This window comes from Callorhinchus milii, unplaced genomic scaffold, assembly GCF_018977255.1.
Source record: "Callorhinchus milii isolate IMCB2004 unplaced genomic scaffold, IMCB_Cmil_1.0 Scaffold3, whole genome shotgun sequence".
Taxonomy (NCBI): Eukaryota; Metazoa; Chordata; class Chondrichthyes; order Chimaeriformes; family Callorhinchidae; genus Callorhinchus; species Callorhinchus milii.
In genome coordinates, this window is record NW_024704744.1 from 22,602,676 (window position 1) to 22,619,208 (window position 16,533).

The 16,533-nt window shown below is 38.6% G+C and overlaps 1 protein-coding gene across 1 annotated transcript in view; it reads left to right on the forward strand.

The window, feature by feature from the left end:
* Positions 1–16,533, forward strand: part of otofa (otoferlin a) — a 186,307-nt gene that overhangs the window by 162,450 nt on the left and 7,324 nt on the right. The window contains 6 exon segments of the mRNA XM_042333019.1: positions 704–874; positions 1,773–1,933; positions 2,828–2,970; positions 3,929–4,017; positions 6,354–6,452; positions 14,341–14,582. Of these exon segments, the coding sequence (XP_042188953.1) occupies positions 704–874; positions 1,773–1,933; positions 2,828–2,970; positions 3,929–4,017; positions 6,354–6,452; positions 14,341–14,582 (905 nt within the window).

Genomic DNA, 16,533 nt, shown 5'->3' on the forward strand with positions numbered 1-16,533 from the left:
TACTCCTCTAACATAACATTGGTACATTGACTAAAAAAAGTCTATATAAAACCTTGGTTAGACCACATTTGGAGTTCTGGTTGCTTTATTCCAGTAAACATATTTCTAGCATCGGAAGGAGTGCGTTGTTGATTTATAAGGATATCACCAGGGATGAGTGAATACAGACATCAAGAATGAATGGGCAAGTGTGTTCTCTAGCGCTGAGCCAATTGAGAGGGGATCCAATAGAGATGTTTAAAATTATAAAATAATTTGATAAGGTGGTTGTTGATAATTATGGGTGAGTCCAAAATGAGGGGCATAAATATAAGATAGCTAGTAGTTTAGGAGGAACCTCTTCACAGAGAGGGTAGTGAGAATGTGGAACCTACTGATAGAAGCTGTGGTTGAAACAAAAGGCATCAATGTATATGAAAGGAAATTGATGATGAAGAAGAGAATAGAGATTTAATGGAATGGAATAGAAGGGATGGGGACTCAACTGGCATAATGTTATATGTGATAGAGTCCGAGCTCAGAGACGTCATCTGGTGTGAAGGGCACTAGATAAATGTAACTTGTTGTCGTAATTCTTCTACACTGGACTTATTTTCCTCTTAAAATGTAAATTTGATGTGCAACTGGTTTGTGGGAGTTCTAACTCAAATAACTACATATAATTTTAAACTGTTTCATTGCATGTCTTCAACTCCTTAACTAGGTCTTTTGACATTGAAGCCACATTCCCAATGGAATCAATGCTGACAGTGGCTATATTTGACTGGGATTTAGTAGGTTCAGATGATCTCATTGGAGAAACCAAAATAGACCTGGAGAATCGATACTACAGCAAACACAGAGCAACATGTGGCATTGCACAGCAATATTCAATGTAAGTAATAGTGCCCATTTACACCTAATATTCAATTCAAATAATATCTATTTGAGTTATTGGTAAATACTGTTTTTTGGGGGGGAATCATGCAGAAACCCCTCACCATGCTTAAGAATATCCAAACAAGAGTTCTACGTAAGTTTGCCACCTATACATGGAAATTACACCATCTGGAACTAACCTGTTTATCTAATTCCAAAAAATATTGCGTGCAGGTTGGCAAAAGCCAAGGTTTGGGTCCCCAGAGTATGTGTTTCATATTGCTGATATTTAATCAGCTAAAACCATTAAGACCACTAGCAAGTCTCCCGCAGCTTGTCCAGCTAGACAAACCCTATTGGATAGGCTTGTATGGCTAACAGGAGCCAAGTGCGACAAATCACTGCCCTATAGACCACTCTACCCCTTCGAGTTCTGTTGATGAGCCAGACTGGCTGGTCTGTCATCAGCAGTGATATGCTTTACACTGCACAGTTGCATGGCATTTATCAGCTCACATCAGTCTTCTCATTATGGCTTTAGCTTATCAGGACTTGTTTAAAACTCCAAGGATCATTGATGGACCAGTCATCAACAAGAGGTTACTGCAGTCCTACATATCTTCAGTGTATGCTGCACAATAGAAAAGTCAGGTTTGATTGATCGCAAAACCATTTGATGAAACTAGTTACCTTTTCTTTAGCAAATTTTGAAACACAACCAAATTCAATGCCACGTTATAAAACTAGTGAATTGAAGCAATATCAAGTTATAAAAATTTAATGACCAGTCATAAATTAAGATGATGTGTAGTTATTGCACCAAGTCTTCCAATGGTTATTTTTACTACTGTTAGACATCAGATCAGTAATTCTTGTTGTCATGAGATATTATACTCTGTTCTTATTGAATACAGCCATGGATATAATATCTGGAGAGATCCAAATAAACCCACGCAGATCCTGACGAAACTCTGCAAAGAAGGCAAAGTAGATGGGCCTCATTTTGGACCTCCTGGAAGAGTGAAGGTGGCCAATCGGGTGTTTACAGGGCCATCAGAGATTGAGGATGAAAATGGTATGAAACCCAAATGGTAGTATGTATTATGTAGTTCAATTCAAAGTTTCAATTCAGCCATTTGAGACTGTGTGCTTTCCAAAATGATGTTCCATCATTTTCTAGCATAACTGGTGGTGGGGGGAGGGAATCAGCCTGAAGATTTGGGGGAATCATCTGATAGAATTTATGAGTGCGTCAAATGGCCTCCATGAATGATTCAGAAGATATTGCTCTCCCAGATTGAGTTAAGTGACTACAACCTGAATAAACTCAGAAACGTGGTTCCCACAAGGCAGAAATTCAAGATGTATATTTTCGCCCAGGGTTTTTCAGCTGGTTTTGGGCACTGTATTATAATAATCCTTTCATTTGATATGGCACCTCTGACATTGGGAGGATATCTCAAACTACTTCACAGGATTTACTGGAAAGTGTAGTGAGTGAGCCAATTTTGTGCAGCAATGTGCCACAATCAGCCTTGAAGTAAATGACCTAGATTATTTGCGGGATTGTTGGCCAGCGCACCAGAAGAAACTTTCTTTTTTCAGATAGTGCCATGGGATCTTGAAAGTCAACCAGAACAGGTAGATATAGGCTTAGTTTTAATATCTCATTCAAATGCAGTGCACCCCCAGCATTGCATTGGAATGTCAGCCTGGACAACATGAGTTCAGAGCCCGAACATGGGTTTCAGAGACTAAAGTGGTACCAACTGAGCTAGGCTGATACCCCTTATTCTTTAAATAAGGAGCATAGTGTGTTTAGGAATTGTATAGTTTTCACCCCATTTACACATTGGAAGGCTGTTCTGAAACATTAAAATCTTTTCTAACAATATACGCATTGAATATTCAGAATTTGCTTTGATACTATCAAGAATTTAAACTGGATGGTGTTCATTTCTCTAATTAGGTTTGAAAAAACCAACTGATGAATTTTTGGCGCTGACTGTGCTACAGCACTGGGAGGAGACCCCACGGGCAGGTTACAAGCTGGTCCCTGAACATGTGGAAACTAGGCCTCTCCTGAACCCTGAGAAACCCGGCATTGAGCAGGTACAAAACAATGCACAGGAAGCAGACATTAGTTACTGCGTACACCTGATTGTATGAGTACATCTGTGTACATATGTATTTATTTATTAACTAACGTCAGTTCAGGTTTTCAGGATATCTGAGCTTTTTGGGGTCAGGTGGGTGTCTGACACATGCAGAAACCCATCACCATGATTGAGAGTATCTGCCTAACACCCACCACCCCCACCCCTGCCCTTTCCCAGGAGGAAATCTGAGCAAGATCTAACACACTCAATTGGAAATACAGAAGAAGATTTGTGAAACATTGTTCAACCCAACAAAGTCCATTTAAACACTGAACACTTGACTTGTTTTCTAGCACCAATTTGCTCACCAGACTTTAGTACTTGGGATTTGTCAAATACAACAAAAATGTAAAGGACTGAAAGTCACAGATAGAAGTTATAATTAATGCAATAGATTCAGTTGTCAATAATGCAAATTAGATCATATTGTTATTATAACAAATTTCCTTTATGCGTTATTAAAATTTGGCATTTCTTGTCATAATGTCAAAAGGTAAACTGTATTTGAAGGAGCACGTTTCCTATTAAAACACAAATAGAAAACATTTATTTTTTGCAAGATATTTGAGTGCAGTTACTATCAAGACACATAATTCATATGTTGCTTGTATCTGTAACCCTCCCAAAAGATAGGACATCTTTAATTGTTGCTGTATGTTGGTATTCACTATGTAAATTTGTATACATTGTGTATTGTATAAAACCTAACCAAACAGTGCTCTTTATGATTCTATGGCACTATATAATGCAATTTTTTGTTGTGTTAAATAGTCCAGCAATGGTGACAATAGGCTCCTCTATTACTATATTTATCCCAGTTGCAAATCTCACAGAAGATGGTAGACTAATTTTATGGTTTCACTGCCAGCTGCCCAATTGATTCAAAGCTGTTATTTTTTGCCACTTTTCAGGGTCGTATTGAGATGTGGGTCGACATGTTTCCAATGGATATGCCTGCACCTGGAGCACCAACTGATATATCACCAAGGAAACCAAAGAGGTAAAGTATTTTCATATTATTGGGAGTTTGCACTGTAATATTGTTTAGCAGAATTTGCAGATTTAACATGCATTGTGACAATAGCTTGGCCTTCTAGGTAGGAAGTGTTCTAAAATAATTAGTCACTTCCTACCTAGAAGGCCACATTTTCTTTTGAATAGTGACAGGCGCTATACAAATGTAATTTTGTTGTAGAAAGGTTTGAAGAGTCAAATTGATTTTACTTTCTATCCGTGAGCTGTTGAGTAAGTATTATTTGAACAAGCAAGGTCCATCTTAAATAAGCACAACTTTTATTTTTACTTGTGATCCCTTATTACAATAATAAGAAATTACATGAAAAATGATACAACGCCTTTCACGTCAGGAGGACTTTCCAAAGCATTGGACAGTTAGGAATTTAGACCTGAGCTGGGGTTTGGTATCAGGAGGATGGAGAGCAGGGAGTTTAGGGGAGGAGGGTGACTGAAGGCACGATCGAAGAGGAGGGTCTTGAGATGGGCCTTAAAGGAGGCAAGATAGGGAGTGAGGCGAAGGGACTGTGGGATGGAGTTTCAAAGAGTGGAGGCAGCGAGGATGAAGGCCCGACCGCCGATAGAGGGGTGGACCGGGCGGGGACCAAAGGAGCAGGCTGGAGCTCGTTGAGGGGAGGGAGTGGACAGATCGATATGGAGTTAACAGGTCACAGAGGGAGGGAGGAGTAAGGTTATGGAGGGCTTTGAAGATAGTTTTTATCTCTATCCTCTGGGGGATGGGGAGCCAGTGAAACCAATCGAGAATGGGGGTGATAGAGTCGTGGAGCCTGGTGAGTAGGAGAAAGGGAATCAGGTGTAAAATCCAAGTTCCATGCTCTAACCAATATTTAGACAATGAGCGGGACGGATAGGATGCATGTTTGTGTCCCCATGATAATGACAATACTTCAGCTTTGAGAATAGGAAAGAGCAAGATAAATCAAGCAGCAGTCATTTGATGACATAAGATTGGTCTGTGGATTTAAACAGGAATGAATGACAAAGGTAAGTTCTACTATTCCAAAGTCCTTCTTTAGAGTAGGAGACTTTTGATGAGTTTCTGATTTCAACACAGTGAGAAGGAAGAACATGTGGGAAAACTTTGGTGGAAAAGATGAGGGGAAATGAAAGCAGGTGACAAGACGTATGAGAGAAAGTTGAGCTCTAATAATAATAATAGCTATTAGAGTTGAGTAGATCCATTCAGATGTTCATCATTTCAAGATCAATAAAACACATATGACTTCCTTGTGTAAAAGGTAAGTGGGGTCTATCTGGCGTCGAACTAACTTCAAGTATACAACACTAGAAAAAACAATAATGAACAATTGGTAGTCAACCAGTCAATACATTTTATTAATAAGCTTCAGAAGTGCAGAGATAACCTCAATTGTGCAAACCAAGCTGGACTTATCAATCTTTTAACTTATCAATACTGTAAGTTATATGATTACCATTATCTAAACCAGCAACACGGGAAAGTAAAATGTTCCATATGTATATAATATTGTGCTTCATTTTTGTGCATTTTCCATTTATTAATACCTTCAACAAAGGTTACTGAATTATATTTATGGCTTTGTCCTTTATTGGGAGGATAATTGTTAAAGGATACTATCAATGCAATTCCTCAGTTGATCCAACAGAATTTACAGTTATAATAATATTGCATTTCATATAGCACCTTATCACATCGTAGAAGTGTCTCAAAGTACTTTTAAAAAAAACTGTAAATTTTGTGGGTGAAATGATTGATATACAGGAGAGAATATCCTTCTCCCAAACAATATTTGCATAAATAATAAAGATACATCAAGTGGAAATATCAATTTAAGTTGGAATTCAAACTTGGGGCTTCCAACTAACACTGTAGCACTGGCCTGCCCCCTGTATGTGAACATTTTCGAAGTAAGTCACAATTTAAAATTTCAGACTTACTTGGTGTTATACTATAAGTGTGAAATATTGAATGAAGTTTAAGGGCAACAGATCAGGATGTCTCTTGATATTTGTGTAATGCTACAGAGTGCAGTAATTAAATCAATAAGAAACTGTTAGCAAAGAGATCAGTGAAAAATACTTAATGGAGGCAAATTGGTAATGTAATTGTAACACATCCTGTTTAAGTTTCAGGATTCTTTATTTGTACCCTTGGGTACTTCTCTGCAAGAGATCCATCAGTACTCTGTTCTCACATTGAAAACAATGGCAACAATGTGTGCGCAAAGTTCATACAGTCTGGAGAAAATACGGAAGATGTGTTATGCGTTCAGTATTGTTCATCCCTCAGCATCTCACATTGTCTTCCTTCCTCCCTGCCAGATATGAGCTTAGAGTGATAATTTGGAATACAGATGAGGTTATCTTGGAAGACGATGATTACTTCACTGGAGAGAAATCTAGTGACATTTTTGTCAGGGGGTATGTACAGCTGTGTGACCTATCTTGGGTCATGAAGTGTGTTGTTTTCCTAACTCTTTTCTTTGTTGCTTTTATTGTTAACCAGTTTTGATCTGCGTATTATTATTTGGAACACTGATGAAGTTATTCTTGAAGATGATGGTTTCATGACAGGAGAGAAGATGTCAGACATCTATGTCAGGGGGTAATGATACTGTTGCACTATCCTTCCCCTCCAGCTAGTCATCAGTCACTACCCCACCAAACATTGTTGTAATGTAGCTACTAGCAACTGCATTTAACTGCATTTTAAAGCCATACCAAACATATTTTATTTAACAATGTACATGAAACATACTAAACCATTGCACAGCATTTAAGAATACTTAGTCCAAACAAAACAAATACTACCTGAAGCACTTTAGTTAGTCTAATGTTCCTGCGTATTTTAATCATATGTTCATGCAGGGCCAAGTCTTCATGAATGATAGTTCATCGGGGACATTAGATCTTCTTGGCTCCATTATTGGCTGGGTGCATTACAAGCTTCATTTTATTACTTTACCTCCCCTCCTCCTCCCACCTCCCTTATCCCCCTTCTCCTCTCCTCTCCCCCTTCTTCCCCCAGAACAACACAGGATTTGGATTCCATGTGAAAAACCAATTAGCAAAATTGGTTTTTAAATTCAGAAAACATATTTTGCTCATGTTTTTTGAACATTTTTGAAAATTTTTATTTCTATCTGAATTACTTATTCTGCCAAATTGTTTTTCCTTGAAGATCATATCCTTAGAACACACTGCAACAAACTGGACTAATAGAGATGTTGCTTTTTGACAAAGGAGGAATGAACCGACTCAGGTTTGTGATTTGAATTTGGTTAATTCAAAACACATTGAACACAAACCTAAGAGAGTGTGGAGGTAGAAGGGGTTTATTTGGTCAACATCTGTCCTCCTTCAAAAGCCATAATAATAATCCTGCATTTGATATAGCGCCTTATCACTTCATTGAGACGTCTCAAAGCGCTTCAGAGAATATATTGTAAAGTGGATTGGTCAAACCCACATGTGCAATATGCACTATCATGGATTCTTCCCAAAATATAATCTCCTGAGGGAAACAACTAACCAATAAAATTTCAAGACAATAAAAGTAAATAAAAATTTCTCCCCCAAGACTCAAATTTCTCCCCCAAGACTTAAAGACTTCTTTAAAAAAAAAGGATATCAGTGTATTATAACCTACGTTAGTCAAATGTAAGATTATGCTCCAGAAAAATGTTAGATATGCATCTAATATGTGCATTATGATTTAAAGTGACAGTGTCCGAAGTGCCTTTCTCCCCAGTGGTCAAAGCAAACATCCTCCTGTATCCACGTGGAGATTGTCAATTGGTGTGTGTGCGTGTCAGAATTTGTCAATTGCCTTAAGAGGCGATCCTGGTACAATCATGAAATTGATTTGAACGTGGCAATTTGTTGGATTTTTACTGTAAAAGTAAAACTTTTAATATTTTTCAGAACAAGAGATTTGTAGTGCTCAGTATCAAGTACACTGATCTAAATCAGTGACAAGGGGCAGATTGACTACCAATACATCATTACATAGAGTTACATAGAGTAATACAGCACATATTGGACTAATAGAGATGTTGCTCTTTGAGAAAGAATGAATGAACTGGCTGAGATTTATGATATAAATTTGGTTTGATACTATCTATTCAAAACATATTGAACCATTTGGCCCAACTACTTTATGCCATGACATTGTAAAACGATAAAGCAATAAAATATCCAATGAAAATATAAAACATGAAAAAATGTAACCTGAAAGAATTACAAATATGATTGGTATGGTGACACCATCGAATGTGCTTTATCATTTCAAAATTTAGCTTTGATGTACCTGGATTCATTTATTTTTTCCAGCATGAACACTAATATTCTCATGCATGAAGAGTATTTAAATTCACGCAGGGTTGAAATATACAGGAGATTTATACATGCTTAAAGAGAATGCAAGAGAGTAAACAGAACATTTATCCATAATGCATGAAAGACAGCAAATTCATAACCTTTCAATTTTGTCAGTGAAGTACATTGGAATCCACATGAACAAAACTCATTATAACACACTCTGGTCCACCCAAAGTAATACAGCTTATGATTCCTGTGGGGGATAATTCCACCTATGTCTAGATTTGCTCTATTTGTGTAGCATTTCAGAGCATTCCAGAATTCAGCATATTCTTGGATTTAGTCTTAACTTTGAAGTCCGATTTCTGGATTTCTACAAGAACTGGCTTCAAAATTAAGACTGAATTTAAGAATGTGTCATTTCTGGACATACTAAAATAGAGTAAATCTAGACATAGGTGGAATTCCCCCCCCCCCACCCCCCCTATAATCAGTAAATAAAATGTCACTTGATTATAGGACTTTTTTTTCATATAATCCTAAAGGAATTGTTATCATGAACATCTATTTTAGCACAATCGTCATTACAATTAAAATAATTGAATGAAATCCAATGAATGAAATCTATATTTATTTCTAACCCGATAACTAATAACATTCTTTAGAAAAAAACAAGGTCCTGAGTGAAGTTTTACTGAAAGGATTGAAAACAAATTTAAAATGGATTGCAAGAAGTAATTGACAAATAGTTCCTGTTTTTTTAAATATTTGCTCACATCTGTTAAAACCTGCCCTCTCTCCCACAGCACGCACTGTTCCATAAATTGTGATCTGTGATCTCTGTAAGTGGCTTCTCGAAGGTCTCAAATACAACTGACTCTATTTTATGTACAGTTTCTATTTCTCCTCATAAGGTTACAGCTATAATATTGTTCTAATGGCAGCTCAGTTGAGGGTCGGGAGCTTGTCTACCTACCAGGGCAATGTGGGTTGAGATCAGTGGGTACAAGCTGTCCCGTTAAAATACAAATTACATTTATGCAGTGCCTTTCACATTGGGAGGACAACAGAAGATATTGATGGCAGCTCATCGTTAGCAGATGACATCTAAACATTTCCACAACAACTGGGCTGGATGCCCCAAGCCAATGGTGCACCTGACTTCCAGGAGGAGAAGCAATATTTCTCCTTTCATCTGCATCAAACATTGCTCCTGTCAACTAGGCACAAAGCCTCTTTGATCTCCAAGCAATTAAATCATTCAGAGCCCACGCAATCACTTTAGCAGCCAATGTGGAGACACAGAGATGAAATTTAATAAGGCGAGCACGGATCCGGAGGGAAAACCTCTTAAAAATGATACCTATTACTAGACTACAATTCTATTATTAAATGCAAACATATGTCACAGGAAGTGGACAGAAGAGCTAATTAAATGCAAAAAGGATTCTTGTTAATACTGCTATTGTCACGTTTTTGTATGCTGCTGCCATATAAACATGTTTAATGCCCAAACTGATCAACATGTTTATACAATATGATCTGATAAGATGCTAGAACCAGTTCTGGTCGTGCATGTTCATGTGCAACACATTTTGCCTTATCAACAGTGTGATCATGCCCAGTCATACCTTCTGCAAAGAGGAAGAGCTGTATTTGTGGAAGCTATAATCATTTCAGAAGCCAATATTTCACTTAACCAGGTTTTTAACCTTTATTCAGATTCAGTGGATTTCAAGCTGTGATTAGATAGGAGCTTCACAGGAAGCCTCTGGTGGGATGCATTTCTCATAGTAAATGTGTCACGTTTTCAATAACATCCATTTTCAAGGGTCTCAATTTTGGGCTATTTCTGGAACATTCACAAAATTATGGTGACAGAAGGCAACAACTTTAGGGAAGCAGCCAAAGTGGTTGCTTATGGCAGAATACTTCATTGAAATAATGTGAGAAGCCCTGGCATTTGCAAATTCCCTCCCAAGTTTATGGTGGGATCATGGGCCGGTCAAACATCTCTATATTCAGTGGTACCCACAGTCAGAATCGCAACTAAATATTGATTGAAAATGAGTCAGTGCCGTTTATAGTTAGTCTTATGTTCCTAAATGATAATGAAGACATTTGAAGATTGCAAGAGTAATTTTAACCTGAATCATAGGGATTTATTTTATTTTATGGAGAAATGTTTCAGGGTCAAAATTGCAGGATTCCCAAATGCATTCCTTTCTGTCACAGTGATAACTAAGGAATGGAGTGGGTGGTGGGGGGGGTTAAACCTGGGTCTAGATTTACTCTAAGTATGTGGCATTTCAGAGCATTCAGAATTTGATAAATTCTTAGCTTTCAATTCAGTTTCTATAGTTCTGTAGAATGGTCTCTTGCCAATGAAACTTCATAAGCTTTTGAAGAAAGATGCATTGTGTACTCATAAGGGAAGATGCTGACTGGCTGGGACATGTGGAATAATCCACAATAAATGTACAACATCTCAGTTTTGTAACCTTCTGATTTTATTGAATTAAAGCACCCGAGATCCAGATCTAATGGTAAAATGAATTAATGGATATTGCCTCATGCCAAAATAGTCAAAATAAACACCTTCAAATTTGTAACTGTTACAACTGTTAACTGTTTGTGTCTGTAGTCCAAACTAAATACCTGAGCATCACATTTAACAACAGGCCTTTAGGATCTGATGGCACACTTTAATCCTACATCGCCACATAGAGTCCATGGTTTCCCGCATGACACAGTTAACTTACATTTCTACTAACAGTGCAGTTATATGTCAAGTTGCATTTAGAATAGAGTTAGGTATTATGGTAGACGTGTAGACTTTGGCAGTTGTAGATTTTTAATAGCAGGTGAATTGCTTGCTGCATGATTTTGGGGGAATGCATGATTGAAGGGAAATGAATGTCAATGCTGATACACGTGGTTTGTAAAATGAGTACTAAAGAGACAGAATCCCTGTCAAAAAGATGTGGAGACTGAGTTGTGAACATCCAGAACATAATCATGCAAACTTTTGCCTCTTGAGGTGTGATTATATCAATTTGGACAAAACATAGAAGAATTCACCAGTAATGAAAAGTTCTCAGTGATAGCCCTGAGCTAAAAATTTGATTGCAGGACAACACTCTGCAGTGGAATCTTTACAATAGTTCATGACTCTAAGCAACCAGTGAGCCTTGCAGTGAGGAGCCAGTGTGCTACTGTTCACCTCTCCCACTTTGGGCATTGCATAACGCGGGGCAACAAAAGAGAAATAATCAGTTATAAAGGTAAATAGTTTTATTCCAGATTTAATGCTTTGACCTAGATATTTCAATTTATGGGAACTAAAGTTTTAAAGCGTATTTTAACTAAGAAGTTCTCAGCTGGATACTAGGCTGGATAAAGTACAATGGAAAAAAATGGTTGTCTGAGTTGTAAACAAGAAGATTTATGGAGAAAGCCTCCACTGTCACAAATATTCATGTTCAGAAACTTCACCCAGAGGTTAATTCATGATGGAAAGGATTTCCACAAAGGATCATTGAGACCAGGACTTGGACTCATTTAACAAATAGTTTGACCATACAATGGGAGGGAGGAAGGCAGGGCAGATAATCTGGGAGGATGAAATCAAATGGAATGAAGGGCCTTCTTTATCCAAGCCTCTCTTGTAATCTTGTGATTCCAAGAAAAATGACTAAAAATTATCACACAACATCAAATTTCTCACCCCTATATTTTTAAATGAATGATTTACAATGGATCATTTTTCTTCTGGATTAAAGAAAAAACTTTTTTTCAAAAAGTTGAAACTCAGTCTTATTTGGCTAAGGAAAAGAGAATATTGTCTCTTTAGGCTTTCATTTCTACCTGGAAACTCAGCAACACAACAGCATTTCCAAAGTGTAATTAAATATTTCAGAGAAACGTGCCATTTCTTTTCTCAGCTTTTCATATCAACATGATGCTGTTCTAACTATCGTTCTGATTGTTGTTACTGACAGTAAATGTGTTGCTGTGTTTCATGTTTTCTTCAGTTGGAAATAAACTGGTGTATCCCTCACAATCCAGGTGATGTTTCTAGTCAAGTCTTTGTCAACCAAGGTGGATAATCCATGACTTCAGCAATGAAAGAGAAAAGGGAATGTGCAATATATTATAGTATATATTTGAATTCATACATCAGACAAATACATGTACATTCACACAGAAATAATTTAACACATTGGTATGAAATTATACAGCTTAACAAAGGACTTAGTGAGGACAGCAAAAAATAGGATTCAAACCAGTGCATCTCAAAGTGAGTCCAAACCCCAAGAATAAAGACAAACAGAAATAGTTTTATGCTTTTTGATCAGCATAAGTTAGATACCAATGTGTTGTTCTCCTAGAGATGAATTTCACTTGTATTTTAGTGAAATCCTCAGAAGGAGGGAAGACTGGATAGATGAAAGGATGAGTACTCATGTACTAATCCAATCAACTTGACCAATGCATGTCTTGAGTCTGTGAAGGTCTTCACTGGATCTCGACTGAGGAGAAAAGTGTAGATATTAGGGCTAAGGAGGTGCTAAGGAAACTGAAGGAATGTGGGAAACTGTGTTTTCCAATTACAAATAGTGATCAGAAAATCTAGTTAGTTAGTTAGTTAGTTAGTTAGTTAGTTAGTTAGTTAGTTAGTTAGTTAGTTAGTTAGTTAGTTAGTTAGTTAGTTAGTTAGTTAGTTAGTTAGTTAGTTAATGGAAGTAAAACTTGTCAATCTTTTTTGTGAGGTATCCATTTCAGAACCACTATCAATGCCACTCAGGAATCAGCAGACTTCAGGAGTTAGTTACTATTAACTTCTATTTTCTCAGGTTAACATCCCTCTCAACCATAAAACATTCCATTGAGAGAGAAGCAGATTTTTCAGAGGAACCGTTGTTTTGACTTTTAGTGGTTATTTTGTTGGTCGATAAATGTCCTAATATTTAGGGCTGAGCACATCTCTCCAAGTAAGCGCATAGTATCAAAAGTTGGTAAAATTACTAGCAAGACGAGAATAATAAGCACTCACCCCAAAGACTGGTAACATGAACAGGGAGAATATAACTCCCCATAATACTTAGGTTTAGATTAATGACATATGAACCTTAAGGGTTGAGTTGAATATCCCGATTAGGTTGATAAAGACAGACTAAAGATGTCACTAATATTGACTAATATATTCTAGAATGTTTTTCCTTCATATATGGATTTGACCCTCACAGTGTCCTTCCTGAATGCACTTACAAGTGCACATTCAGCAGCATTCCTTGATCCAGAACCATTGATGGATAAGTATTTCATCTGGATCTGTACCCTAGTGTAATGTGTACAAGTTTATTCTTTTCAGGAGCAAGTCATGATTTACAATACCTTTCAATAAATAGCAATAGTGAAGGAGGCAAGGGAGGAAGCAAGGCAATGGAACTGTGGGATGGAGTTCCAGAGTGTGGGGGTAGAGAGGCTGAAAGCCCAGCCACCGATGGTAGGGCCAGTCGGGTGGGAGACATGGAGTAGGCTGGAGACCCGCTGAATGGAGGGAGCGGGCAGGTTGGTAGGGAGTCAGCAGGTCAGAGAGGTAGGAGGGACAAGGCCATGGATGGCCTTGAAAGTGAGGACGAGGATCTTGAATTCGATCCTCTGAGGGATGGGGCGTGATGGGGTCACGGAGCCTGGTGCGTGAGAGTATACGAGCTGCAGAGTTTTGGATGATGTGCAGCTTGTGAAGGGAAGAGTTGGGAAGGCTGATGAGGAGGGAGTTTCCATAATCGAGCCTTGATGAGATGAATGCATGGGTGAGGGTATAAAATATAATAATAATGAGTGGCAAGAACATATTTCCGCTTTTTTCTTGTTTTTAAAAATCCTATTTGCTCCAGAAAGGAATTAATAATGTATATCCCCTTTTTAGTTACTGTTCATAGCTATGGATGTATTCAATGTAACAGTGTTGGGTTTTTTGTAGTTGGCTGAAAGGGCAGCAGGAGGACAAACAGGACACTGATGTCCACTATCACTCTCTGACTGGCGAAGGCAACTTCAACTGGCGCTTTATGTTCCCCTTTGATTACCTGATGGCTGAAGAGAAGATCGTCATCTCCAAGAAGGAGTCCATGTTCTCCTGGGACGAGACGGAGTACAAGATCCCAGCTCGTCTTACTCTGCAAGTGTGGGACGCTGATCATTTCTCAGCTGATGACTTTCTTGGTAAGTTATGATCCAATCTCTTTGTATGGTTTCTACTGAAACAAGACTAACTGGGGTGGCTTTGGAGGTCATTGAACACAATATCAGCAACATAGTAGGACGACAAAGTGGCTTGGGATCCTGCTTAATCACTATCCTATCCAGATAATTTTCCTTCTGAAAGTGGTTTTGTGTGCATATTGGATAAGGACAGATCAGGGTTGACTGTGATGTATTGATTGTGAGGAAGCTTTCTAATACTCTGTCCAGACTCACATGTAAAGAATGGTCAATTGTGTAAAGCATGAGTCCCCGTCTTGATAATGTTACTTACAAACCAAAAGTAAACTGCATTAATGAAAAATCACACTGAGGAAACTCTAAAAGAATTCTGTACTGAAGTGCTGTAGCCATCTTTTTAACACCCAAATCAAAATAGCAACAAACAAAAAAAATTACATTTGTATAGCGCCTTTCACATCGGGAGGACATCCCAAGGCCCTGGACAGTCAGTGTTTCAGCTGGGGGTCAGGATTGGGGAGGGTGGAGAGCAGGGATGGAAGCAGGGTGATCGAAAGCACAGTCGAAGAGGAGAGTCTTGAAATGGGTCTTAAAGGAGGCAAGGGAGGGAGCGAGGTAGAGGAACTGTGGAATGGAGTTCCATATGGTGGTGGCAGAATGGCTGAAGACCCGCCCACCAATGGTGGGATGGGCGAGGCAGGGGATGTGAAGCAGGCTGGAGCCTGCTGAGGGGAGGGAGCAGGCCTGATGGTAGGAGGTTAGGAGGTCACAGAGGTAAGAGGAAGGGAGGCCATGGAGGGCTTTGAAGGTGAGGACCAGGATCTTGAACTGTATCCTCTTGTGTGATGGGAAGCCAGTGGAGTCAGGCGAGGATGGGGGTGATAGGGTCACAGAGCCTGGTGCGGGAGAGGATATGGGCTGCAGAGGTCTGGATAATCTGCAGCCTACAGAGGGAGGAGTTGGAAGCTAACAAGCAAGGCGTTTGCACAGTCAAGGCTGGCTGTTATGAATGCGTGTATGAGGGTTTCGTCAGCTTGCGGTGTGAGCCAGTGGCGGAGTCGAACGATGTTATAATAAATAATGATAATAATCCTTGCATTTGATGTAGCGCTTTTCACGTCTTGTAAATGTTACAGAGCGCAAACCTGTTGCGGAGGTGGGGAAAGGCAGAGCGGGTCATGGCACGGATGTGGGGTAGAAAGGATAGTTGAGGGTCAAACAAGACGCCAAGATTCCGGACGGGCTTAGCAATATGGAGTGTACATCCGTGGGTGGTGATGCTGTCAGTGCAATACAGTAAATAACACAATAAATGACAGACAATGCACCTTCTTGAAGGGTTAGATTTTTGGCCAACCTCATAGGCTTGATATTACAGTCTGACAGTGGGAAGCCACAAAAGTAGTGTACCTAGACTTCCAAAATACAGGCCCATAAACCTGACAACCTTCCGCTATCTTGCTCAATTAGTTATTGTTAATTTTTGAGTGTAGACAACCATAGAGGTATCACAGCCAAACTCCAATAAATACATTCCTGTGCATGTATTGACATACATGCACGGGAATCATTCATTTTATCCTCTTTCCAGCCAGTGGTACTCAGGCTAACATAGTGCCCCAAACTGAGATCATCTAGCTTAGCATAGCTCAGGAATCAAAGCTGCGATTTACAGTATGCATGCCTGATGGCATGTTAGTTTTCAGTAACATTGGGTCATCAAAATGTTGTATCTCTGCCGGCTCAAAGTGGGTTGTAAATTTCTATTACTTTAATAAGTCTGAGAAGTGGTTTCTTTACCCATTAATCTAGAGTGCTTAATAGATATATTAGGACAACACATAGAACTAAGATGTTTTAAACAAATATAAAAAGATGCACACATAAAAAAAATCACTAATAAAAAAAATCCAATTAAAGGAACTTTGTTGAAGACAAAGGAAATGGGAAT